Genomic DNA, 27289 nt, shown 5'->3' with positions numbered 1-27289 from the left:
ATCAAGAAGCAGGAACAGAAGTTTTCTCAGGGTGTTCAATGAGGCACTCACCTTAGTGGAGACAGAAATTGTAAGCTAAGGGGAGAAGCCTTAGACCCCAGAGCCATGCTGAGGAGTCTGAAGCTAATCCAGGAGGCCATGGGGACAGCTGTCAGCGCTCAGAGCCAGAGGGCACATTTCTTCGCTCATTCATTCATTCAACAAACAGTTCTCCTGGCACAGTAGTAGGTGCTAGAGATGGAAGGATGAAGAGAAGAGAACCACTCCCTTCCTTCCTAGTGCTTGTTATCTGTGTTTAAGGCAGGCAATTATAAAAGCAAAACAACAGTGTCACGAGTATGAAGAAGGGGAAAGTACAAGGAGCTGGGGGCAGGTAGCAGGGGAAGTCAGCCTCCCTAAGGGTGAGCTCAGGCTGGGGGACCTAAGCCAGCCCAGCAAAGGAGGGAGGGAAGGACGAACGGGCAACAGCGCCCCAGGGAGAAGGAGCGGCGAGTAAGAAGACCAGCCTCTGAAGGAAGTCAGCATGGCTGAGACCAGACGGCTGGTGGGTGATGGGGCAGAGGTGCCGTGACCCAGTGTAGCTCCAGCAGGTGGAGACGTGCGAGGGCACAGGCTGTGCATGCATCTGTCCTGGTCACAAAGGATGAGCAGGAAGGGCTGGCCAGGCCAGCGGGGGTGGGGGTGGGGTAGGGGGTGTGGACAAGACGCAGCTGCAAGAGGCCAGGATCAGAGTCAACGGGAGGTGGCAACCAAGCCACGGATGGAATGAAGACGCCAAAGCTCAGAGCCCGAAGGATGGCAGCTGGGAAAGCTGAGACTGGAGAAGGGTGGACGAGGGAAGAAACGAAGCAAGGAGGATAGGAACTTGGGGGTTAAAGTTCAGCGGACACATGCCCTGATTAGCACCCTTATCCACGGTCTCATGGCCTTTGACAAACAGCTCAGGGAATGGGGGCCTCATGACTCCCCCAGGGGGGTCTCCAGTTCCCAGCAGATCTAACTGCAGAACAGGCGTTCTTCTCACGCTGGGAAAACGTCCGCTGCCCTGCAGCACTGATGCATTGATCCCAGATCCACACACAGGAGCCAATCACAATAAGCCTCTTATTCCCTCTTCCCATCATATTTTCACTAATTGGAGACGAATTTGGTCATTTCCAGTTCATTCACACTAGATGCTTAGAACCCCAATAGGTGAGCCTCATTTTCACAGTGTCACTTCAAAAAGGAGGAGCTGAAGGTCTAGAACAAGGAGTGATGGTCCCACATCCCCCAGCAACTCTGGCTGAGCTGACTTTAGACCTGAGACCCCCCACTGCCACCCAACGCTCTCTCAATAGACTGTGCTATGTGTAATTTAACTCCAGAACCTTACTTTAAGAGCATCTGCTTTTGAGAGAGAGTTCTAGGCTCCGCATTCAGGAAAATCTGTAATTAAACAGTTGAAAGATAAATAAACCCACACAAAGTGTGTACAGCACTTCCAGGAATGCAGGCAGCAACTCTGTGTCTTATTTATGGCTCCACCTGCCTAGAAACAGAAAACTCGAGGGGGTCAATAAATGGATTGCAAGGTTGTTACGTTTAACTACAAAGAAAAAATGTGTCCAAGGCCCTTGTGGAAGTGCTTGTAATGTCTGCAACAAGTGGCAGGAGCTGCAAGGAGGTAGTGTTTGTCTCCTGATAAATCCTTAGCCTTTTCTACAGTCTCAGGATCTCTGGGTGAGGACAGGTCAGGCAGATCATCTTGTCCAACTGCTCCTGAGGCCCGACTTCCCCCACCACACTGCACGATTTGCACACCTCTAATGGCAGGTATTTCACTGCCTCTGGGGGTAGCTCATTCCAGTCCTGGACAGAGTGATCCTTATGGTGACAAGCTTGATATCTGGCTCCCTGCCACATCCCTCCAAAGATGCAGTGGCCATCAGAGTAATATCAGTTTCTTTCAGGAGACAGCCCTTTGCCTGTTTACTGAAGCAGATCATGTAAACCTGGAGCCTCTGCCTCTCCAGGGAAACGGCCTCAATTCTTTCCACTATTTCATATGTAACAAGGTTTTAATTGGCACTGTCATTCACCTAGATTTTCCTAAATGTGCTGACTTGTCTAGATTGTTCTCAAACTGTAACGCCCAGAAGTAAAGGCAGCGGCCCTGCTGTGGACTAATTGATACCCAGTATAAGATATCTGCCCCCTTTATCATTCGAGCTAGAATACTCCTGTTAATATGCCCACATCACCCAGCCCCTATTTAATGCAGGCTGTGACTTGGTCCCAAGGGTCGATGTGATTGTCAAGCATCACCACCTCCAGTCTGTGCAGGTCACCTCAGAGTAGTGTTTTCTCAATCCTCCCAGTTCCCAGCCTAAGAGAACCATTCAAAGCCAAAGAGCATATTGACTCAGTTGGCCAGGGCTGGGCCAGGTAACAGGACTCTGGAAGGCACCTTCCAGTTGACATTAACCCACCATTAAGCACAGCCAGTTATGAATTCTCCATAACACAGGTCAACTTCAGTCTCTCCTCTTTGGGAAATGGCACCATTTACCCCCACTCTCACTCCATGTGTCTCAGGGAACTCTTCTCTACCTTATGACCAGAAATGGGCACAGGGCTCAGAGCTTCCCTTGCCAGCCTCGCCCAAACAAGCCCTTGGTCTCCAGACCTCGAGTGACCAGAGGCAATCCAATCAGAGGAAATACTGGGAACTGGGGAGGAAGAACTCCCCTTTCTACAGGGACTGGCGAGGACAAACTGAAAGCTAAAGCTTCCTATGGGAGAAAAAGAAGTAAAGAAACCACGGCAGAGCAAAGTAGAGCAAAGGGAAGTACAGAGACTGAGCTACAAAAACAGCGTTTGAGCCCCTGGATGCAGCCCTGCCTGAAGCCTATCCGACAGCTTAACTTACTTGTTTCACTAACCCCCAAAGTTCCTTTTTACCAAAACCAGCTGTTTTCTATCAGTGAGCACAAAGCAAAATTCCACAACTTCCCTCACACCCAGAAAGGCCATGTGACATCTTATCAAACCCCTTGCCAAAGTCTACTACCTCAATGAACCCCAATCACAGCACTATAGTTAAGAACTCAGTTCTGGAGTCCAGTCATCCAGGCCCCACCTTGACTGCTGTGGGGCCATGGACAGATCACTGAAGCTACCTGTCTCCCTGTCCTCATCTGCAAAGGATTATTAAGGAGAAAGAGTTAACACATGTAAAGTCTTTACAACAATGCCTGTCACACCGAAGTGCTCAAAATACAGTAGTGTACATTGCCATCATCATTACTGTCTTTATTGTTATACTAAGATTATCATTACTGTCTGGTTATACCATCAGAGTCAATGTTTAATGTGTTAGACCTGTACGAGCACCAGGTGCCCTCGGGACTTCTTTCGTAAGGGCTCTTCCATCATCCCTCAGAGAATGTTTCCTTGTCTCCCTTCTAGGATCAACTCCAGCTCACTTTGTTCTCTAGGATCCCTTTGCCAAAAATTAGCCCTCTACAGCCATGGAATAATTCACCCGTCTAGCTGTTTAGATGAAAGCCCCTCTCCTCCAGGGATGCATGGGGCAGGGAAGTGACAAGTGTGTGACACTGGCCCCTTCCCCGCTATTCTGGTACACAGTGCCACCTCATTTATATTCAGTCTAGCTAGCTCAGGGCAAATCTCAGAAAGTGAAGTGGAACTCCTAATTAAAAGGTAGCCTTAAGCTGTCCATGAAATTATGCGCAAAGGAAATGTTTCAAAACACAGTAGTGACTTCCTTGAAACAGATTTTCATTTGAAGTAATTTTTTTTAACTCATGTACGGGAGTATATGAGAGTGTGCTCTCAACGCTGCCAATCCTTCCTCTCTGAAGCCTAGAAAACCATCTTTGATACACAGAACATCACACTGCATTTGAAATTGCTGGCTGGAAGAATGACGGGTCTCATCTTTTCTACTGATTTCTGGAAATGGCAGGGATTGGCGTTTGCTTTATTTGTTTGGGGAGGGCGGTTCCTTGTTTGCATTCCTGTCCTGGGCCCATCGCTGTGACTGATCATCTTTCACTCTGAGCCCAGCCAGGTAACTCCAAGCCTCCCACAGCACCGGGACTTGCCTCCTCAGAACACACACCACCACGTGCAGCCATCGTGTGTAATCTGTCTGTCTCCTCCACTATACTGAGAAGGTCCAGATCTGTTATCACTGTGCTCCCAGCACCTGGCTTAGCATAGATGTTAACAGAAGCAGCAACAATAACAATGAAATGCTGACTGGATGAATAAAGGGACGAATAGGTGGAAGAATGAAGGGAACACCTGGCACCATGAATAGCTAAGTAATCCCTCCAGGTCCCAACCGATTCCCCATCATGGACACAGTGACTGATTCGCATAGCTGGCATTTGACATTTGTGTGACAGTGCCCACCCACTCCTGCCACTGCTCTTGTTTTTATCTTTCTGCTCCTCACATTACTCACTCCCTCCAGCTACCTGGGTAAAGCCTAGGCAAGTCTCTTCCTGTGACCGGACACCAATATTCTATTGTCCAAAATAATGACAAGGTGGGATTGAGTGACTTCGAGGGTCCTCCTTGGACTGATCTCTTTCTTCCCTCCTTCCCTCTCATGCTAGGAAAGCTGCCTTCTTACCTTCAAAGCTCCCAGCAAACAGGTAAAGCCAGGTGATGGCAGGAATGCACAGAAGCGTCAGTGAGGCAGCCAGGAATTTCCGTCTCCCTCTGCAGATTCCCAGCATCCTCTCCGAAGTGGCAATCCCTAATCCCAGCGCCGTTTTTCTGCCAGGAGCATGGAGTCCTCAGCCTCCCTCATAATACTTTCTGAAAGGAAGAGCAAAGAGGAAGGGCTGAGTTCTTAGCACCGTAGAGGATGCAAATTGCAGAAGAGAAATATCCTGTAGATGCTGAAACATGTGACTCATGGCCGATCTCCTGCTAACCTTGTCTCCCAAGAGATGCTGCTGCAGTCTTGCAGTCCATCAAAACCGAGACTGCTCTTTAAAAAAACAAAGAATGATAAAAAACCATCTCTCTCCTTCTCTCCCTCCGATGCGTGCACCTGTTAGCCCGAACTAACACACTTATTAAAGGAGTGCATAGTTAGCACCTTGTATGTCCCAAGCACTAAACAACGAGAATAATGGTTAGGAGGGACCAACATCAAACATCCATGGGAACTCCAAAAATGATGACTGGGGTTTGCACGGCCCTTTGTGGAAGAACACGTGAAGTTGCTGACCGATTCGTATGTGCTCAGGGAGGCAGAACAGTTCCCGTGGTCCAGGCAGTGAAGACAGCCGCAGGTGCATGGACTGACCACACGCAAAGGGAGGAAGCAGACAGGCCACAACCGCCTGGGCAGGAGACTACCTCTCAGCCACTGCCGCAGACCTAAAAGTTCACCCAGGACTGTCTCAAGAGCTTCTACCTTCATTTGGAAGAAGGTGTCCAGCAAAGCACAGAAACGTCAAAACGTCCCAGGATGCACAGAATAGAGATAACCTATGGCCAGCGTGCAAAGCGACAGAGCCACACAGAAACTGGCTGAGATACAGTAAAAGAAGTGGGGAAAGGTCAAAACAGAAGGAGGAGAGGGTCCATGATCGCTCACCTGAGTACTGGACCAGGAAGTCAAGTGACTTTGAAAGGAATGAAAATCCCAACAGACCATGCAATCTCACCTCCACTCACCTCCTAAGAGGTGCCACACTGGCTCAGCTGGAGGGGAAATCCATGTGGCGCCTCCCAAGAAGAGCAGGGCCTCCCACTGCAGAGCAGACAGCTAACAGCTCCAGATTCCTGACGAATGGATGTCCATGAAATAGCTGGTTGGGTATTGCCATGGGTGTTCCCACAGTGTGTCCTCGCCTCTACTGAAACCTTAAACTCCATAGGATGATGGTCTGGTTGAACTGTCTCTCTTGCCTACCAGCCTCAGGGTTTCCAGAAGCCAGGCACCCTGTCGGATTCAGCTCACATTCCCTATGACTAAGCATGCTGCCCATCACCCAAAGGTGCCTGATAACTGCCTGCTGAATGAATAAATGGAATCATATTCCAACCAGAGGTGACCTTCTCAAGCTTCAGGAGTTTGTGTTCAGCAAGATGCTGGCAATAAACACCTAATAGAGCCGATCTCAACTGTCAACGCCAGGCTGTCTTCTGCAACCGCGCTGACACGATTTTCTAAATGACCCTCTTTGGAAACAGATAAAAGACCACAGGGCTGTAGGGTGTGGACTAGAAAGTAAAGCTGAAAAAGCAAATTCCCTTTAAACTAAGAATGTTGACATGAGAAAAGTCCCCCTGGGGAAGTTTTTCACTCTGAAGCATAGGAAGCCAGCGCTACATACGAAGCGCCGTCGCCAAGGGTGAGAATCACCGAGACTCGGGATCTCTTAGGAAGAGGTTCGGGGCACAGGGTTACACAGTCAGACAGATCTGGATTCAAGTCCAGGTGTCATACTCCACTACCAGTGACCTTGGTGAGTCCCCTACCGCCTGGGAAGCTCTCTTTTGTTCCCCTACTTTTTGTTTTGTTTTATTTTTATTATTTGTTTTACTCTGCAAGGGTCGTTGCAAGGTGTCAATGAGAGAGTCCTCGAATACGTGGCTAGCAAAGATTGATGGCACCCATGGCAGGGGTACCCCCTCTTCCTGAGAGCCAGAGAGCAGCTTTGCTGAGGTTTGTACCTCTCCCCACACCCCTTGTTCCCCCATAGGATTTGGTAGAAAATACATCCCAACAAATGGGATGACTTAAATGTGAAGTGCCTTACCTATTCAATTCTCCTTCAGGAGGCACCACACCATGAAAATCGCTTTTTGTACAGTTCATCTGTGGTACTGACAGTGCAGACAAGCAGCAGCAATTAGCACTTACTATGTGTCAAGCACTTCTCTGTTTTTCACTTGTTTAATTCCCCAAATAACCTATGAGGTAGATACTGGTTTTACATTTCCCTCTTTTGGATGAGAAAACTAAGGCCTAGAAAGATGAACTGGCCAAAGGTTACACACACCTATAGCAAAGACCTCAGGCTCTCCTCTCCCTGAGTAATTGATTCTAACAACCTTAGCCAGAGAGCATTTTCATTCTGATCTAACCTAAATTTTTCATATTGAATCTTATTATTTTCTACCCCAAGGTCAAATATATCAGCACTACTTGCTCCCATTCCAAAATATATACATATAAATATATGTAATTAGAAAGCTGTAGATGAATTTAGACATTAGAGGAAAGTAGGAATATATATGGAGCTGAACTCATGGGCATTAATATTTAAATAACATTTTTAAGACATTTAAAAACACTTATTTCCTTCCTTCCCTCTCTCCATCTGCAGAAGTTAATTTCAACTGGCACAATTTGTACAAAGTTTTAAAACAGAGTCTGGGGGTGTTTGCATTTCATGATAACACTGGCATCTGAAACTAAACCCAGCAGATAAAAAATAGTCCTTCATAGATTTGACTTTTAAATGGCACCTCTGTGGACTAAAAACACATTTTAAGGAAAAATCTCAATTTACATCAGAAGTTACTCCAGGAAGCCAATACAGGAATCAACAACACAAGATGAAGAAAGGGAAGAAGAAACTGGAGGTGGGTTGGAAATTACACCCCTAATATGTGCAAACTTTGTTGCCTAACTAGGAAAACCAGTCTCTCATCTTGCGCTTGGTGAAAGGGAGACTGCCCCACCTGTGGGTGTCTAGGACTCATCCCCAAACGCCTCTCCCTCAAATCCAGCATCCAAATTCTGGGCCAGGCTTTCTCTTCCTAAGCATCTACTCCATCTGTCTTCTCCCATCTGTCTTAACCAACGAAATCCACATTTATGAAGAACATTGCATGAGTCAGAAAAATTACCGTGATCTGTTAAATGACAAAAGCAGATTTAAAACTAAGCATGAAACATGACTACAGGTATCCTTCAGTGCAATGTAATAAATTGCATATGCATGTGTAAATGCCGACATGACTACAGATAAGAAAAAAAGTATAAGAGTTATCACTGAGTATAGGATATGGGTACTTTCAATATATACAAATGTATTTTTTTCCTAAATTTTTTCTTACAAGGAGTACACATTGCTTTTATAATTTGAAAATATTTAAAAGCTTGAATCGCCCTATATTGTGATGCTGCTTGCAATTCAAAATATCTCAGCACAGATAGGACCGTATGTATATTTTACTTTGCTTTAGATGCTGGGTGCAGTGAGTTAACATCTGTAGGATTCTAATTGGCAATATGCCCTCTAGGGGTGGCTGGTTATCATTCAAAAGACTAGTCAGAATCCTACATTCTAAACGCATGCTCCAGCCATCTCTGATCAACCCCCAAGGCTGGCTTTTAATCAGCATCATGGACATAAGAAATTATTTTTCATGGGTGTTCAAGCTGTGTGGATTGTCTCAAAACACTGCACATGAAGAGAGAATAATTTTACTAAGGAACCTTCCCCCCAGAAAGCGTCCAAGGAACCCAACAGCCAGAGCCCTTCAGCACCACTCAGGATCGCAAGCTGATCTTACAGACATACAAGAGTTAGAACACGTAACATTCTAACTGGAAGACTGGCTGAACCCTGCCACTTGCACATTGTTGCCCAGTCTCCACTAAGCCATTCTTGCAAGGTGCTGTCCCAGAACCTAAGGGAGCAAAGAGCTTATAATACAGGTCCTACAGCCAACAGAGCCTCAACAGGTGCTGGCTTTGTTATTATTATTTCTATTATTGTTAGGATTATATCCCCATCTCATGCCTTTACCCAAGCCATCCTCACAGACACCCCGACTATCCTGCAATGTTGCTGCTGGACCTCCAGAGAAATTTCAAGTCCTTACTGCTTCTGGGGAGCTTCTCCAGCAAGTCCAGACCTGGAGGTGCCCCTTCTGCTCCTTTCTAAAGGCCAGTAGCACACTTCACATCACTGAATTGTCTTCTAGTCATTTCCTGTGCATCAGTCTCTCTTCATTAAACGACAACTCCTTAAGGGCAAAGAACCCAGGTCTTCTAATGTTGTGTCTAAGACAAAAGTACACATTTAGCCTTCTTGGTCCAAAGTGTGGTTCCTGAACCAGCTGAGAGCTTGGGAGAAATGCAGAATCTCAGGCCCCAACCCAGCCACACTGAATCAGAGTGTGCATTTTTAACAAGCTCATAAGTGATCCGAGTTCACATTACTGATTGAGAGGCCTGTACTAAACCACTTAGCAAACACCTGGTTAACAATCAAAGCTGGCCCTCTCACCCTTACCCCTTAAGGTCTGGTCAGGGCACCAGGGAGAACCACGCACATCCTGGACATCCCTGATTGCATGTTTATCAAAATTTTCTGACAGATGGAAGCAGGGCTTCTAGAAGCACCTTTTTCTAATTAAACAAAAGCATCTTGTACACTGGAGGTGGCTCTGATGACCCACCCTCCCTGATCTCCTATCAAAAATACTTCTCCTGTATATGAATAATGACTGAACAGCACCAATACCATCCATCACCATACCTACCCTGCAAAAGGGAAAACTGAGACCAGAGAGGCTAAGGACACTGATTTAGGTGTTGGAAACGCTGGAGCTCAAATTACAGTGTTTCCTGGAGAAACAGAACGTCAGCTCCTTGCTCCAGGGTGCGCAACTGACGGCCAGTCTGTACCTCCCCATACAGGGCATAAGGCCATTGCTGTGTGCTGCTAGCACATTATCTGGCACATAGCAGGTGATCAAGAAATACTTACTGAATGGATCCATGACTGAGTATCTCAGGTCACAGGCAGCCAGCAGCCTCCCTGGATATTTATTATCATACAAACACCTGTCCTACAAGCTCCAACCTACTCCTTCCTCCCAAATCCACATGGAATCCCGTGGAACTTCCACCATGCGATCAGCAAATTCCTCTTCACCCTCGGCTTCCTCTGGCCATATTCCAGTCCCTGCTGTCTGTGAAAGTACAGCTGTGCCCTGGATCACTGACCTCCGCAAAGGAGGAGCCTTCCCCTACTCTCGCAGGGCACGTACCTAAGGGCCCGGAAGTGGGTCTCACCCTCCTGGCTTCCACTGTCTCTACATCTCACTGCCTCTCCTCTGAAGACCCTGTTCCTCCGTGGCTCATCTGCATTCTCTCTGCCCTTGTCACTGGTCCTTCCTCTCGTTCTTTGAAGATTGTAGTTCCCACCACAGATTCTTTTCTACCTCTCCACCTCAGTTCCATGACCAAAATGGCTGATGTGAAACCTTTGCCACTGTGCAGGCCCAGGTTCACATTCTAGAACTTGGTGTCTCCAGCAGCAGTACCACCTCCGTAGCCTCCAGGGTCCACTCCGGCCCCACCCAGCCCCGTTAGCCTTCCCAGGCCGCCACCACCCCCTGTTCACTGTCATCATGAACCCCATCCATGGGCTTCACCACTACCATCCAGGTCCAGATTTTATTTCTATCTTCTCCTACTCAGCATAGATGCCATGGTTCATGCCATGACCTCCCTCTGCAAGCGGGCACACCTCTCTTACTAATCGCCCTCCTTGTTTCCAATTGAACAAGCCGGGGAAAGTCCAGTGATGCAGCTGGACGCAACCATCCTTGCCCTGCACAGCTTCACTTGGGAAGCCGCATGCCAGAGGTGGGCACTGCACCGTCAGGCAGGCAGACCTGCTGCCTGCAGTCACGTCCGACCCCAAACGGGCGGTCCACTGCTGAGAGGCACTGCCGCCTTTCCCGAGCAAACACTTTCCTATTCTCTCGGGTATTGATTGCCTACATTCCTTTTCTCCTCAAACCTCCTCTTTCCTGAATGGTAAATTCCAGGGGTGTTCTAGGATTCAGTGAGGGACCCCCGTTTTTCCTCTCCCAGGTGAGATGCCCATTCCAATGTCTCATGAGACAGTCCCCAGGCTGATGAGTCCCTCGTGTGCATCTCCAGCTCTGTCCTCTCCTGTGACCTCCAGGCATATGCACAACAATCTTCTTCTACTAGTGGGTGTCAGACCTCAGCTCTGATTTCCCCCTCCAAGCCCACTCCTCTCCAGATCTTTTCCCTGCCCTGAAAGGGCACTGTCACCTACTCTACTGCTCAAGCCAGACACCCGGGAGGCATTCTCCCTTCCTCATTCACCCTCTCATCTTGTTAAAGCTGGCCATCCTCAAATCCTGCCATTTTTACCTATAAAACATGTATTCTTTCCAATAATATGTCTACTTCTCCCCAGTTCTACTGCCACTATAGGAATCCAAGCTACCATTGTACCTACTATAGCAGCCTCCTAACTCAGATCACCCTGGAAATCATTCAAGGCCCTCCCGCCCCCTAAAATAATCCCAAACATTTTGTCACGTCTATAAGGATCCACGTGGCTTGACCTCTGTCTATCTGTCGGGCCTCATCTCAGGCCACTCTCCATTTAACTCTGCTCCACTCCAGACTCTTCTGGAATATGCCTCAGGGCCTTAGCACGTGTGCTCCCTCTGCCTGATACGCTTCCTGCTCAGCTCTTGGCTTAACTGAGTCCTTCTCACTCTTCATGTCTAGATCTTGAATGTGGTCAACTCAGAGAGGCCTTCTCAGGCAGTCCGATGCCTAAATATCCTCCCCGACTCCTCCAACCCGCTTCACTTTATCACTGTGCTCTGTTTCCTTCACCGAACTCATCAAATTTTGGAATGATACAAGTATTTGATTGATTACTTCTTTCATGGTTGCCTCACCCACTAGATTTTCATCTCCACTTAGGCAAAAGCCATGGCTGCTTTATAGTCAATGTGCACCTGGGAACACAGGAGGGGCTCACTCAGGAACAAATGAGTGAATGTGCCGGAGAGCCAGCCATGGCTATGTCCCACTCACTCCAGCACTGTTTCAGTAAACCCTGTTTAAACAAAAGCCAGCCAACCAGCTGTCTGACCAAAGAACATCTGCAGTATGAGAGACAAAATCCGTACAGCGTGTCCAGTAAGTCCCTGTGGCAATGGTGAACACCACAGACACCCTTTGTATATCGGGGGCACTTGCAGAGTTCATTTTGGTGACTTTCTTTCTCTGTTCCACAAGGAAGAACACACAAGAGGTGTTGGGCCTCTGCCTCTGGTCTGGAGCATCCCTCCAGGAGGCCACCCCACCGTCACGGCCTCCCTCCCTCTCTTTCTGCACATCAGGTTCAGCTTGTCAAACTAGCCCCCTGATTTCTTTTTTCATTTAGAGAATGGCATTTGGCCTCAGAGGCACTGTTTTAAAAATTGATCATGTGAACTGTAAGAGTAAAAGCCACATGCAATACGCTTTGGAACAAACATTGAAACCCTGGAGTTCAGTGTGTTTTAAGGACTCTGAGGGCCCATCCTCACCAACTTAGTTCATCTCGATCTTGCGGTGGAGTCACGTCTCTCACTGCAGGGGAACATGCCCTTCTTCCCTCAGAACCACTATGATGTCCCAGATCAAAGGCACAGGGCTCACTAGGGTCTCCAGTCTTCAACCACCCATTTCACACAACTCTGCAGTTAGGACATGCTGCCTGCAGCCCGAGAGAGCTTTGCCTGTCTTGTCTCTGTTACCTTTAGCAAGCATCAAGGCACAGTGTTCATTACACCTGCACCTGCAGCATCTGCAGAGGACTGGGAGTCAGGAGCTGGGTTCAAGTATCCGCTCTGCACCTTGGCTACAGGATCCTGAAGTCATTTGGTGTCCCGGGACCTCCCATCTTCTTTCATGAAAGCCCATGGCAGTATCAAGCACTGAGGTTGTTGCAAGGATCCACAGGGATCAAATGAAATCCAAAATATGATTACACAACAATGTGAGACGCTATAGTAGAATTAATAACATCGAAATGAATTAGCTGAATTGTAGCTGCTTGACCAATCAGATTCTAAGGATAGCACATGCACAACTGCCTCCTTGCTGTGACATCCACAAAGAAGGAAGAAAGGTGTCTTGGTCCCTGGGGGCTGGTAGAACAAAAAATGCCATAGACTTGGTGGGGTGGCAGGTAGGGGGGAGCTTTAACAACAGATGTTTATTTCTCCCAGTTCTGGAGGCTGGGGGAAGATCAAGATTCAGTGTCCAGTGAGGGCCCACTTCCTCCTACGCAGATAGCCATCTTCTTCCAGTGACCTCAGAGGACAGGAAAGGGGAGGGAGCCTCCAGGGCCTCTTTTATAAGGGCACTAATCCCATTCATGTGGGTTCCACCCTGATGACCCAAATCCCTCTCCAGGGTCCCACCTCCTAATATGATCACACTGGGGGTTCAGAGCCGACATAGGATCTTAGGAAGACACAAACATTCAGTCCCTAACAAAGGGGAAGGGGGAGCTAACAAACACAACTGTGCCCAGTCCTGCCTTGGATGGGCGTGCCTACTGGTAAAAGGAGTCCCAGGGAACAGGGAAGAACACTGTCACCTCTTTCAGGGGAAACAGTAACCTGTGTTGAATACACCATTCAATATGTTACTGCTGTTTATAAAGGGACGACTTCCATTCTTTAAAACAGCCATCAAACAAATTCTCTCTCAAAATTCAGTACCAGGAAATGATTCTCTTCTGAAGAACCAACATCCTTCCTTGGACAAAACAACAGCTACTCTTAAAAAACTCATTCTGTTTTTCCATAGTCGCCTTTAAAAAGGTGGAAAGAAGGAAGTTAACTTTAGTAATATTTTAGTTAACCTAGTATGCCTAAATATTAGCATTTTAACATGTAATCGATATAAAATATTGAGATATTTTACACTCTTTTTCTCACAGTAAGTCTCTGAAATGCGGAGTGCCCCTTGTATTGACACTGCCTCTCAGTTTGAATGGGCCATGTGTCCAGTGCTCAGGAGCCACAGTGCTGAATAACACAGGTGCCAGTATCTTCTAAGCCTTCACATCCCTGTTCAGCAAAGTAAGTTTGGCTACAGGCATGAGAATGGAGTTGAAACACGGAACCCAGGAGGTTTTGCATGAGCGCTGGCTGGAGAAATAGCAGCCTGGGTTGATGGCAGCAGAACTAGAGAGATCTGGGTTTGACTGGATGTGAGGGCTCTCAGCAAAGACGACATTTACTGGGCAGCTGGGATGCCAGGTACAGATGGACACTTCTACACGGTCTTCATTTACTCAGTCTTTACAAGCAACCCGTGCACCTTCACTTTACAGATGAGGGCATCAAGACTCAAATGGTTAAGTGGCAGGTCACAGAGCTGGGAAGAGGGGCACTGGAGTTCACCCTAAGTCTTCTGACTTCAAATCCAATGTGCTTTCCTCAGCGTGGGATTAGAGGCCTCGAGGACCTGACTCCTGCCAACCTCATGTTTCCAGCCCACACAAGCCCCACCTTCCATGCAGGACCACCACCTGAATGAAGGGTGCCACATCCTTCACACCTCCCTGCCTTTCCACCTGCTACCTCTTCTCCTTATTGGACCACCTCCTACTTACCTATGTGGTAAGCCTCCAACACAGTGGTTTCTGAGTGGGTTAATCTTGTCCCCTACCCCAGAGCATCTGACACTGTCTAAAGACATTTTTTGGTAGTCAAGACAGGTGAGAAGGGGGTGCTCCTGGCATCTAATGGAAAGAGGTCAGGGATGCTGATAAGCATGGTACAAGGCACAGGACACCCCCCACAACAATTACCGAGTTGAAAATGACAACAGAGGTGAGGCTGAGAAACCCTGGTCTAAGGTACCACTTCTTCAGGGAAGATGCTTCTTTCATAAAAGGGTTCAGAGCATGTTTCAGCAGAGCACATAACCAGGAAATACTACAAGCTTACTGTGGTCATCTTTTCTTCCAAAGCCATCTCCCCTGGCTGGGGTAAATGGAGTGCACTGATATGCATCCCAGGCACTTTTCTTAATTTCCACCCCTTATATTACACTGTACAGCCTGGTTTCTGCTTTTTAAGAGCTCAGTTTAATAGAGATGTCAGTAGGTGGGCCATATGAATATCACTTTCAGCATACACAGAGCTCTCTCTGGGGTGACACAGGTGGAGAAGCAAAAAGAGGGGGGAGAATTGAGAAGCAATTATAAGTTTCCACTTACAAAATTAACCTCTTTCAACAATGTATTACCAAACAGATCTTTAATGCAAATCAATCTTTCCTGAAGATATATGCTTTTCCTGGGGTCAGACTACAGCTCAGGGAAGGCTGATTTTCATGTTTTTCTTCTGAATGTTAAATCATCTCTTAATCATATCCATGAGGCTACCCGTGAAGGTACCCATAGGAGTGTTTTGGTCTTCATTCTTCCCATTTTCATTCTGGGAAGGGATGATTTAAGCAGGCATGCCTCACATTTTCATTCTGCTTAAGCAAACACTCATAAGCATTTAACAAGGACGGACACTGCAAAATGCACTTCAGTCTTCTTGACTGTTGGGAGATTACGTGTCTAACTTGCAGAGTCTATTTTTCCTCTGTGTTCCAAGGCCTATGGAGATTTTATGCAAATACTTCTTGTGGCCAAAGATAAAAGAAAGACAGCTATTTTTCACCTCTTCTCTATTCCTTGCCATTCATCGCATTCTACCCAGCATGTGTTTACTGGGCAGATACTCTATTGCAGGCATGGAACTTGGAGCCGAGGCTGCAGAGATGGATATGATGGTCCCTACCCTCAAGGAGACTTGTGAGTATGTAAAGGACAGACAGACACCATGAACGTGAACACAAGACAGATCATGGGAAATATGATTCTCAGGAGAAAACACCTGAGCTGGGCCAAAGAGGGCAGCAGAATTTTAAAAGGCTGGCAAGGAAGAAGTCACCCCTGGCAGATGGAAGCATTCGGAATGTGCAAGGGCATGCCTGGAGCAGGGGGTGGCAGCCTGCCACTCCTTCTGGATGCAGATGAGGAGGCTGATGGGTGGAGGGAACGGAGACTGGGATGGCTCTGAACGCTAAGTGGGTGGGGAACCTAAACTCCATCCTCTATCCCTTGCAGAGGTACTAGAGACTTCTGAGCAGGACTTACAGCAACTGAGTGTAAGAAACTGGCGGCTCCATGAGCAGCACAAGACCTGGGTTAGGTGAGGAGGAAGTGCAGCCCAGAGGCCAGCCTGAAGGCTTCTGGTGGCAGATCTAGCTGGTGGCCATTCCGTGTTTTGGGAACATTTCTGGTAACACAAAGCTGATTTGGTATGTGGGGATAATGCAGTGGATGTTTATGTCCCCCAAAATCTACATGTTGAAATTCTAATCCCCAATATGATGGTATTATGAGGTGGGGTCTTTGGGAGGTCATTAGGTCACGAGGTGGACCCCACATGATGGGATCCGTGTCCTTACAGAAGTGACTCTTTCCACCATGGAGGGTACAAAGAGAAGTTGGCAGTCTGCAGCCTGGAAGAGGGCTCTCACCAGAGCCCAGCCATGCAGACACCCTGGTCTCAGACTTCCGACTTCCAGAACTGTGGGAAATAAACTTGTTATTTATAAGCAACCCAGTGTGTGGTACTGTTACAGAAGCCCTAATGGGCTCGGACAGGGACCTCTGGCTGCAGGGATTCACCACCGTTGGTTGTCGGGGTGTTAGAACAACCCTGCTCTTTGCCAGGGGTTGGTTTGGGGATGGCCTGTGACCCAGTCCTGACCACGAGCTGCAATGGAAGGAGGAGGGAGGGTGTCACAAAGAAAATTCCTCTTTTAGACAGACAGAAATTACAGCATCTGAGTGTAAGAAAAGTCTCTCCCTAAGCAGACAGTAGAGGATACGCTGAGGAGCCTCTTGACTTCCCAATATTTAAACTCTACTTCATGAAGGCGTCCAAAAATTCCGCTGATTTGGGCCACATACATTTCCTTGAGATTAAAGAACAGCCTTCTCTTTTTGTTCAGAGGAACTTCACATAACATAAAATTAATCCTTTCAACATGACAACTCAGTGACATCCACCGCCTTCAGAGCGTTCTGCAGCCACCACCTTTATCTAATTCCAAAAAGTGGTTATCACTCCAAAAGGAAATCCCATCATAAAGCTGTCACTCCCCATTTTCCCCTCCCCAAGCACCTAGCAACCACCAATTTGCTTTCTGTCTCTATGGATTCACCAATTCTGGATATTTTTTAGGTGGAATCATATAATATACAGCCTTTTGTGTCCAGCTTTTCACTTAACATGATGTTCAACCAGCTCCCAGCAACTATGAGTAATGTCATTCCTTTTAATGGCTGAGAAAATTCCATTGATGGATATGCAAGTGTTGACCTAGTCATCGGTTAGTGGACATCTGGGTTATTTGCATCTTTTGGCTACTGTGAATAGTGGTACTATGAACTCCAGTGAACAATCTTAAGAAGAATGGCTTTTCTTAAGATTACCTAGATCTCTTTGTTCTATGCACATAAAGAAGTACCTTTATTATCATTAATGATTAATTCCTACCATCTGGCGCACAGTGAGCTCAAGGAACAGTAGCTATTTAGCATCTACTATGCATCTGGCTCTATGCTGGGCACTTGACAACACTTACATCTCATTTAATCCTCTCAAAACTCCGAGTATCTGTGTATCATTATTCCAATATACAGATGGGAAAACCACGGCTCAGAGTGGGTTAAATAACATGCCCCACGTTACACGCATAGTATGGGGTAGAGCCAGGATTAAACATGGTGGAAAAGTGCCCAGTATGTTATCTGGCCCACAGCAGCTACAAAATGAATACTAATTCATTTATCAAGTACTTAATGAGGGTTTGGTCATTATAAAACAAAAGAACTAGAGGTGGGTAAGAAGGCCCTGCCCACTCTTTCCTTTTCTCCTCTTGTAACTAATTGTGCTTTCACGGCCTAGAACACTGGGCGGGCTACTGTATCTGTGTCCAAGGACGGCTGTGCCAAAGGCCACACGCTGGGGACGCGAGGACAGCAGGATGTACTCCCTCACAGCTGGAGGGCAGAAGTCCAAGGTCGTGGTACAAGCAGGGCCTGTGCCCTCTGAAGGCGATCAGGAAGGACCTGCCCACAGCCTCTCTCTGGGCTTCTGGTAGCCCCTGGCTCGTGGCAGTACAGCTCCGGTCCTCACATGGCCTGCTCCCTGCGTGTGGTCTGGGTCCAGATTTCCCCTTTTATAAGGACACCAGTCCTACTGGATTAGGGCCCAACCCAATCCAGGATGAGCTCATCCTAGCCGATTACATTTGCAAGGAGCCTGTTTCCAAATAAGGACACATCCTGAGGTCCTGGGGGTTCGGGTGTCTGCATATGAATGTGGGGTGGGGGGGACAGGACACAATTTTTCCCATTAACAGTGACCTTCACCATCACACAAGGTCAAGAAGAGAAACCACCATAAGGCAAAGAGACAGGAAGAGGCATTTCGGTTCCATGGGGTCAGGGATACCCAGTCCCGAGAGGACACCTGTCAAACAGCAGCAGGACTGACTCAAGGCAGCTGGAGGATGGACAGGATGGCCTACAAGCCACCACAGGTCACAACATTCCAAATGACGTCAAAGAAAGAACATGAAACTAAGCTTCAGGGAATCGGTTCTAGTCCTGCTGAGCCAGCAACTTACTGTGTGACCGGACTGGTCACTCACCTCTGGGCCTCTGCATCCAGTGAAACTAGATGCGGGCCCCTAACTGATCTCTAACTCCCCAAACAGCACCTGCGTGTCAGTTCCAAAATCCACCAGGGGACAGAAATCCCTCCCCTACAGGGGTGTAGAACTAGTCATGGCTTCTAACCATCTCTTACTTTTCTGTTTTCCAGCTCTAGGTAAGAACTTCTAGCTGATGTTCCTGCCACCTTCCAAGTTAAGAGATTGAATTTCAGGCATCCAGCTTTCTTATTAAAAAAAAAAAAAATTCAAATTGTTCAGATATATCTCACTCACACACCACTGGACAGAGGCAGCGTGTAAACAGTCTAGTTAATAAGTGCTAGTTCATTAGTTGTGGGGCTGTCAGGAGAACCCAACAGCTGCAATAACACACAAAGCAGTCCCCGTCTTGGAAGTCAAGCTAAATGCTTTCCATTTTTATCACCCAATTCATAACCGTGCTGTCTGGCTTTAAGAATCAATAGCCTGGTGGTTTTGGTACCCAATAAATTTGTCTTAGTTGGACGTTTTTCATCTCCCATGACACTTGAAGAGAACAGGGTAAGGTAAATTGCTCCTCTCATGGCATTTGTTTTTCCAAATCTATAATTTCACACTGATGTGCTTGCTCCACAGAACAGTGAAGGCAGAGAAGAAAAGAAAGCAGATTACCAGAGGCCCCATCTCAAAGGCAAGGAAGCTTCTTTTGGGTTCCAAATGACTGGGGTCATTTGGGACAATTAGTTTAACAAATTGCGCATGAGCAAATGTCAACTGGTCTACCTAGGGTGACCCATCATCGACCAAGCAAAGAATTTTGATCGGGCACTTAGTAAGGACCAAACCCTGTGCTAAGTAATTTACATGAATCATCCCATTAGTCTTCACAAGGCGGCTGCCTGGAAAAATGACACTGTTTTATACATACACACACAAATAAACATACCTACATACTTATTTTTATATTTATATGGAACACCGAGACTAAAAAAAGAAAGCAACGCCAGCTTTGTGGAGAAAGCAGCAAGAATATATACACACAGACTCCAAATCACTGAGCTTAAGCCTCAAAGAGAGGATGAGGAGGGAGCAGCTCTCGAATCCAACACAAATGATCTGAATGAAGAAACTGAGGTTCAGACAAGGGGATGCCGTGCCCTCAATCATCCAAGAAGCAGAGGGCAGAATGAAGTCCAGAATCTGAGTTATTATCTTCTTCAGCCTGCTGCTTCTGTTTTATATTTATCATCATCAAATCAACACATATTTTTAAAAATGCTTAAAGGGCCTTGATATGGAAAGATTCATGAGTTGGAAGCATTCAAGATGGAAGAGAGAGAGAGAGAGAGACCCTACAAGAATCTCCCAGTCCAAATCCACGGAAACAGAAAGTGTTTACCGGGACTCAGAGAAGAGGAAGGCGGGAACTGACTGCTAATGAGAACTGGAGTTTCTCTTGGGGTAATGAAAATGCCCCAGAATTAAGCAGCACTGACAGTGACGACATCTTAGGAATATACTAAAAACCAGTTAATTGAGCACTTTTGAGGGGTGAAATTTATTGGATGTAAAAGTAATCAGTGACATGGGAAGCCAGGGTTCAATAACACAGATTAGACCCTACCAAAATGAAGAATCAATTAAAAAAAAGTCTACTGGTGACCCTCATTTATCCTGAGCAACTTCCAGACATAACACTGCCGGCTCCACACCACAGTTCTTTGCCTGCTTTAATCTTCACAATACTCCGGTGATACAAATGCTATCGTCCCCAATTTCCAGATAAAAAACTAAGTCTCCTAAAGGTTAGGAGATTCCCTCAAGATCATATAAGGGGTCACACAGCTGTCTTCTGGGTCTCCTATCAGTGCCCTTAGCAAACAAAAGTTTAGTTAGTTGGGTCTGGATCTTTCTCATCAGAGAGTGAGTCCCTTTAAGCAGAGATTGTGGTTTTTTTGTTTTTTTTGTTTCAGGGAAATAATAATTTTGGAAGAGCAGTCTGAGATTTACTGGAAGGCAGACTGGCGCCAGGGGGTGGGAAAAGAGAAAGAAGGCCAGGAAATGGGAGTTTCCATGAACCTCCAAGAAGAGGTGTCGACTGGAGCTGCTCCAGGCCCAAGGGCTCTGTGCTAATTTGATCAAATTTCTCCCCGCAGACTTCTGCACATGAGAAACAGCATTTACAGTCTAGCTGGGGATGGGGAATGTTGCAAAACAAGACAACAGCAGCATTAGTACCACCGAATGATCTCAAGAAATGGCTTCAAATCCCCCTGTGGCTACTAATCACCGGGGCTCTGCTGGAAGTCATGGGCAAGAAGGAGCCCTGGAAGGGGATGAGAGAGAACCTTCCATCATCAATGGTTGATAAAGTGGACCTACATACTCAAAAGGAACTCCGGAGCCAGCAAAACCAATCAATAGTGAACCACTAAGACAATCTTTCACTTTCTTCTTCCTTTTTCTCCTGTGTGCATGACGAGTCATGATACCCTCCAACCCATCCTTGAGGGACCAGCCTCCTCGGAGCTCCCCCTAATACTCTGTTTAACTAGAATCCTTTCTCTGCTTTGCTTTGTTAAACGATTGCAACAATTACTTTAGGAACAAATAAATGATAATATGCTTAGTAGTAGTCGTATTTTCCATCATATACTCAGCAGTATCTTTGTACCAGTACAAGCTCTGTATTTCAAGTGCTTTACATTTGGTGTCCTACTGAAATCTAACACTGTGAAGTAGGTACTAGATCCCCATCATACACAAGAGGAAACTAAGCAGTTTGCCTAATGACCACACAGCCATTAAGTGACGGAGCAGAATGAAGACTCAGCCACCTGACTCCAGAATGGCTGCTTCCCACCACACTGCCTGTTCAGAGCGCAGGGCCCCTGGCAGTGAACAAAAGAATTTCTCAATTTTCTTCTAAATTTGAGGGAGCAAAAATTGAAGAGGAAGATTTCTAACGTCCTAATTTGCTCTTTAAACTACTTCAGAGCTGAGGGATGCCAATGCAAGATTTATAAATTGGTTGAAAAGTTACCATGTAAGTGACATTCTGCCCTCAGAGAAGTCTGTCCTTCTGCCTTTAGGAGATAGTTGCAGGTACTAATGAACACAAAGTGAATTTTTATTTTATATGCACACACACACACACGCACAGATACAAACACAATCATACAGATATATATGCATATATAGTTTATAATTACACTTAGAAGTTATACTATTAGTAGTATATATATATGTGGAACAATACTATATATAACACATATAGAGAGCAGACAGACACGCACACTATATATATATATATATATATATCACATTACTATCCATTTTATGAATCAGGAAACTGCACAGCAGGTACAGTGATGTTAAACAACCTGACCGAGTCACTTGGTAACCAGTCGAACTGTATCTCACACGCACACCTTCTAGCACTCTTTCTGCCGGTTACTTCTAGAACGGCTGCTGTGTGTGAGGCCTACCAGCCTAACAACCAACACAGTGAAAGTAACCAGACATGAAGAAAGCCAGTGTTTGTTTCTACAAACCTCTGAGAAGTTTTGAAAGAAGAAAAACTCTAACACCCATGGGTACTGATCACAGAGCCAGTTGAAGGAGAAAAAAAATTTGTTCTTGTTTACAAATACTTTTGAGCTGTTTGTCAAACAAAATGAGTTTGTCTGCCAGATGAGATACCAATTTTCTAAGTTCATTAGTGGCGGATGAACAGAAAGGGTCACCCTGGGATTTAATAATTTGGCCCTGACTCTTGTCAAACCCACTTAAAAAAAAGAAAATCCAAGCTGTGTCAAGAAAGAAAGGAAATGCTATTGGATCCAATTTGTGCACGATTTCCATGCAAACAAGGAGTAAATATTTACAGACACGGGGTATAAAGTCACCACAACCAGGACAGGATGGGGAAGGAAAGAAGAGAAAAGCAGAACGGCGGGGAACGTTTAAACTATGCCATGCTGGGAGCCACAGGCAGCATTAAAGTGCCCGGAGGCCAAACTCTGACAGGCTATCTTTTATTTATTTTTTTAATCCCATAAGCAGCAAAACATATTTTTAAATTATAAAAACTCAGGATCATTAGGAAATGAGGAAGTCTTCAAAAAACCTGTCATCTCAGGTGAAAGTAGGGCACACTATTCAGATGCTGGGAACACGGAGAGGGTGGCTTTCCAAGTTCTAGTAAGGCCCTTGTTAGGAAGCAAATCTTTTTACTATTACATCCATTCTGTAATGCAAACTGAACACCCAGGTTCTTATTCAAGGGTATAATCGGAATAATAAAGCACCCACAATATATCTCTCTCCAAACTGCCCCACCATGAGCTATCCATGTGAGATCGGCTTTGGGAAATGGTATGAAATACTCTGACCTTATGAAGAGGTACCATGGAGGGAGATCGGAGGCCTTCCATCCACTCCCTCCAGAGGGCCTCTGAGCATTTTCCTCCTTTCAGACCCTTCTCCCCTTTATCCCCTGAACTCCCCTTCAGATCTCAGTTCTCACATGCTCAGGGAATCTCTACTTCCTAGCATTTACCATCTTTACAACTTACACTTACTTGCAGGATTATTTCATTATTGCCCTTCTTCCCCTCTAGAGGGTGAGGTCCGTGAGCACAGGGGCTGGCTTCTTTCTAAATAAGTAACACACTTGACTTTTAACTAATGGCTAGTATTATTTTTTAACCCAATTTTAAACAGGAACTAGAGAAGCTCTTTGGCCCCCCTCAGTTACTGGTGAACCCAAACCGCTGGAAAAGTGCCAGAGAGGCAAGTTTCAGGGGACAAAGGTCACTAGGTAGGCTGGTAACCTTACTCCAACAGGTGATATTGTTCATCCTTAGCAAGAAGTGAAGGCAGGCAGAGACTGATCAGTGCATTTTCTTCTATGATCTTCCTAAAAACAGGTCTTCATGAAGTCTCAATATTCTTTTGAAATGTCTTTTAAATTTCTAGAGTTCCGACATCCACATTTGGTACTAGATATAAAATAACGTGCATTTCAAAATCAAATAAAACCATTTGATGACCAGCCTTTTGGAATGCCCTTCCCCCAAATATCTGCCAAGTCAACTTCTCATTGTCCTTGCAGACCCCACATAAAGGCCACCTTTTCCACGAAGCCTTCCCCATTAGGCAGAGCTCAGCTCCAACGGGGTGAGAAAATAAAGTCTTGAATTCAGTCTTTGAAAATCTCTATCACTTAGTTCAAAAGGACTTAGCGAGAAAGTTCCTTCCTTCCTTCTCACCCCTCAATATGGTGCTAGTAAATCTTTACAGCCTGACAACACTTGACAAAAGACACTGAGAACTCCCGTTCAGACAGCATCGGGCCAGACTCACACAGCATGACTCCTCTTATTCGGTTACCTTAGGGAGGGTAGTATAAATCTCTTATCGCCATAAATGTATTTACCTAAATAATAAGGTCATAAGACAGTGTGGCCAAACACCAAACAGGAAGATGGGAATAACAGAGTTTTTTATGAAGCCTCACACAACTGTAAACTCCATGGGGCAGGGACTGAGGGTCCTGCTGGCTCTCGGCATATCCAGGCACTTGGCATAGCGCATAAATGCAGCCACCACTCCATGACTGTTTGAGGGAAAGAGATCCAGGAACGTAAGTGGGATTGTCCAAGACACAGCAGGAATTTAAACAACATCTTCTTATGCTGAGTCCAAAACATTTTCAAGTTCAGAACTCCATAGCAATCTGCGTCAAAAGCCAGTGAATAAAAAGAAAACTAAGGTGGTTCTTTTCCTCGAGGTGTTTATAACTCAACAGAAATACAACTCATACCACCCAGAAATTTCCACCTATCTTTTTGTCTTCAAAAATAGGATGAAAGCCCACGCTACGTCTCTGTGAAAGCTGACCAACGTTGAAGTTTATCCTGCCTGTCACAAAGATTGGAAAACTCCACATCCAGAGGATCTGCTAATCTCACACACCAACTTCCTAAATTCAGCAAAATGTAATTGACAGGGATTTCCAAAAGCAGTTCTGAATATTTTTTTTTCATAGCAATATGTTTCCAGAATATTTAGATTACTTCACGAGTTTCAATCCTCACTTTTTTACTTTAAAATACCCACAGGCACATGCCCTTTGAAAGTGAACATCAGGTAAAAATTCTATGGAAAACAATGGCAGTAACTTTTCTATTTTGACACCACAAACAAAATTTCCTTAACAGAACATGAAGAGCTCTGTTTTGTAACTTGCATTAGCTATGAAGACAAGACTTTTCGATGAAGAACCCACTTTTCTAGAAGTTAATGAAAAAGCCCATGAGTAATGAGATAAAGAGTTCAAATTATAAAGTCTATGTGCTTTACACCGAGAAAGATGAAGCCATCCTCAAACCTTCACTGAGCAACGTAGGCGTGGCAAGGACCATCTGACAGCACTCTGACAGCTGACAGCGGGGCTCAGGGAAGAACAACAATAGAAAGCAGCCACAGAAACGACCAAAGCACCCTAGTCTGGGGCCGTTTCCTGTTGGGGCCCTCTGTGCTTCACACCTCAGTGACTCCCATGGATGCCAGTATGACATCAAGATGAAATGAGTCACATGAAAAGTCTAAGTACTATTCAGTCCTTTCGCTCTAAACAGGGAGAGAAATAGGAGTTTAGAACATAGTCCATCACATCATTGTGTGTTTTTGCTTTTATTTTTGTTTTTGGAAATCTGGCTGCTTAAAGGGAAAAGTGCCCTTTCATCTGGAAATTCACCTGTGTGGAACATTTTATTGTGAACAATGCCTTGTCATTAGGCTACCGGGCGTTTTATGGATACACTTCTGTAGAAATAATGCTGCTAAGTAGCATTATTATTATCATATTATTATGAGCATGATATGATATGATTAGCATGATATTATGAGCTCATAATATTAACAATATATTACTATTATCAATAATTAATATATTATTATTTAACATTGTTAGGGTTAGTGGCATAAGACTAGCAGCATATTATTTATCTATGTAATAATCGGACAGATGATTACATCAAAATCACTGTGGTCTTTCATATGGAAGCTGAACGAAAGCTTATGACTACTATTAATACCCACACTAGTACTATAAGTATTAGCTACTATTACTAGTACTACTATAACTACCACCATTTTTCTAGGAAAAATACTCTAGTCTTATTTGTGTCTAAGGGGACAAGAAATCATTATGGTACACGCCTACTACATACTAGGACAGGCACTGGATGACATGGTCTCATTCAACCCTCGCAGCAGCCTTAATGGGTAACTTTACTATCATTTGACTCCTTTTCTGTCTGAGGAGTGTGATGCCAGAGAGGCTAAGTGGGGTGCTAAGGTGCCCCTACAAGCCAGCAGCGGGCCAGTGTTTACAGTCAGAGGCCTCAACCCCAAGGCCAGCGTTATTTTCATTCTCTGTGACAGAACGTGCTCTGGCTGCTGGCATCCTGGGATTAGAAGTGTTAGGAGGGCAAAGGTGTGACCAGGGGAACCTGCTGTTAGGGAACATCTTCCCCAAAGAGGGCAGGATGTTGGGGGAACAAGAAGGAATGAGAGGCACTTTTCGCGCCCTCAGAACAGCATTACCAACCAGACTGGTACAGTTTAAAGATGAAAACAAAGTACACCAATGAAACACAACACGTTTTGGAGGCTTTTTCTCCACAGGAAATACAGCTGTTGCCAAGCCCCCGGCCCCCACCGTCCAACACCTCTCCCTGCTTCCCTATCCAACCTTTTCCATCTTCCCAGAAGAACAGATTTCTCGGCCTGCTATGTGAAGCGTGTCCCCACAACCCCACCCAGGAAAAAAAGAAAGGAAAAGGTGGGCCTGGGGAAGGGGCCAAAGAGACTAATCTTGAACATCTTTTCTGCTGAGTACTCTCTGTTTTAATATCCGTGAACAGCTTTTCACAGTAAGAACAAAGAACCCTGCGTGCGTCCAGAGGAGGTTGGTTGTTCCCTGACTGGCCGAGCTCTCGCAAGCTCGGCCATGAAGATTTATGAGCTGTTTACCACACTCTTAAGGCATCTCGGAGATCGGTGCTCAAAGGACATTATTATTCCCATTAGTGATCCAAGGAAGAGCTGGGAAACATGTTCTGAAAGTTTAAAATTTCCATCTCTCTCTCACATCACCCTGGAGTGCTACAGGACTGTCGATTTTAAGAAGAGCTGGGGGAGAAGGAACCCGCCAACCACCCCCCATCTGATAAAGGATACTGGACTTTTCAAGGTGAAATGAGGATGGCAAAGGAAGTCTCAGCCCGCCGGGCCTAGGTAACGTCCTCCGCACCTGAGTAGAAAATTCCTCCAAACAAGGGAGCAGGGGCTCTGAGAGCTTTCCCATATTAACTGAAATTAGGACTTGAATTTAGCTTTATTCCAATTCCACTGTAGGAAATAAAAATCTCAACCACCCAATTCCCACTTGAAGAGCTGAACCCCGCACAGGCTGGGTGACGTGAAGACCGCCGCTTCCTCTTTCAGGAGAACTGCTTTTATTCCAGAAGACGGATGGCTAATGTCACTCTCAGAGTCCCTCCTGCCTCCCTCAAGAACACTGGGGAAAATCCTTCTTCTTAAATAGAACTTCTTTCAACTCATCTCCTAACTGCACAGCATGTCTGCATTATTTTTTCATCACTCCAGATCTTGTATTTAAATAAGGCAAGCCCCCTTTTCCCTTAAGAATCTGTCCTCTTA

At 45.8% G+C, this 27289-nt stretch overlaps 1 protein-coding gene across 2 annotated transcripts in view; it reads right to left on the bottom strand.

The window, feature by feature from the left end:
- The window catches only part of LARGE1 (LARGE xylosyl- and glucuronyltransferase 1), a 530062-nt gene that overhangs the window by 387348 nt on the left and 115425 nt on the right, over positions 1 to 27289 (bottom strand). For both annotated transcript variants that reach the window (XM_036902848.2, XM_036902849.2), the window contains exon 2: positions 4646 to 4833. In XM_036902848.2, the coding sequence (XP_036758743.1) occupies positions 4646 to 4751 (106 nt within the window). In that variant the 5' untranslated portion in view covers positions 4752 to 4833. The remainder of the gene's footprint in view (positions 1 to 4645; positions 4834 to 27289) is intronic.

The sequence above is a fragment of the Manis pentadactyla genome, chromosome 10 (genome assembly GCF_030020395.1).
Source record: "Manis pentadactyla isolate mManPen7 chromosome 10, mManPen7.hap1, whole genome shotgun sequence".
In the NCBI taxonomy this organism is placed as follows: Eukaryota; Metazoa; Chordata; class Mammalia; order Pholidota; family Manidae; genus Manis; species Manis pentadactyla.
This window is presented reverse-complemented; position numbering and strand designations above follow the sequence as displayed.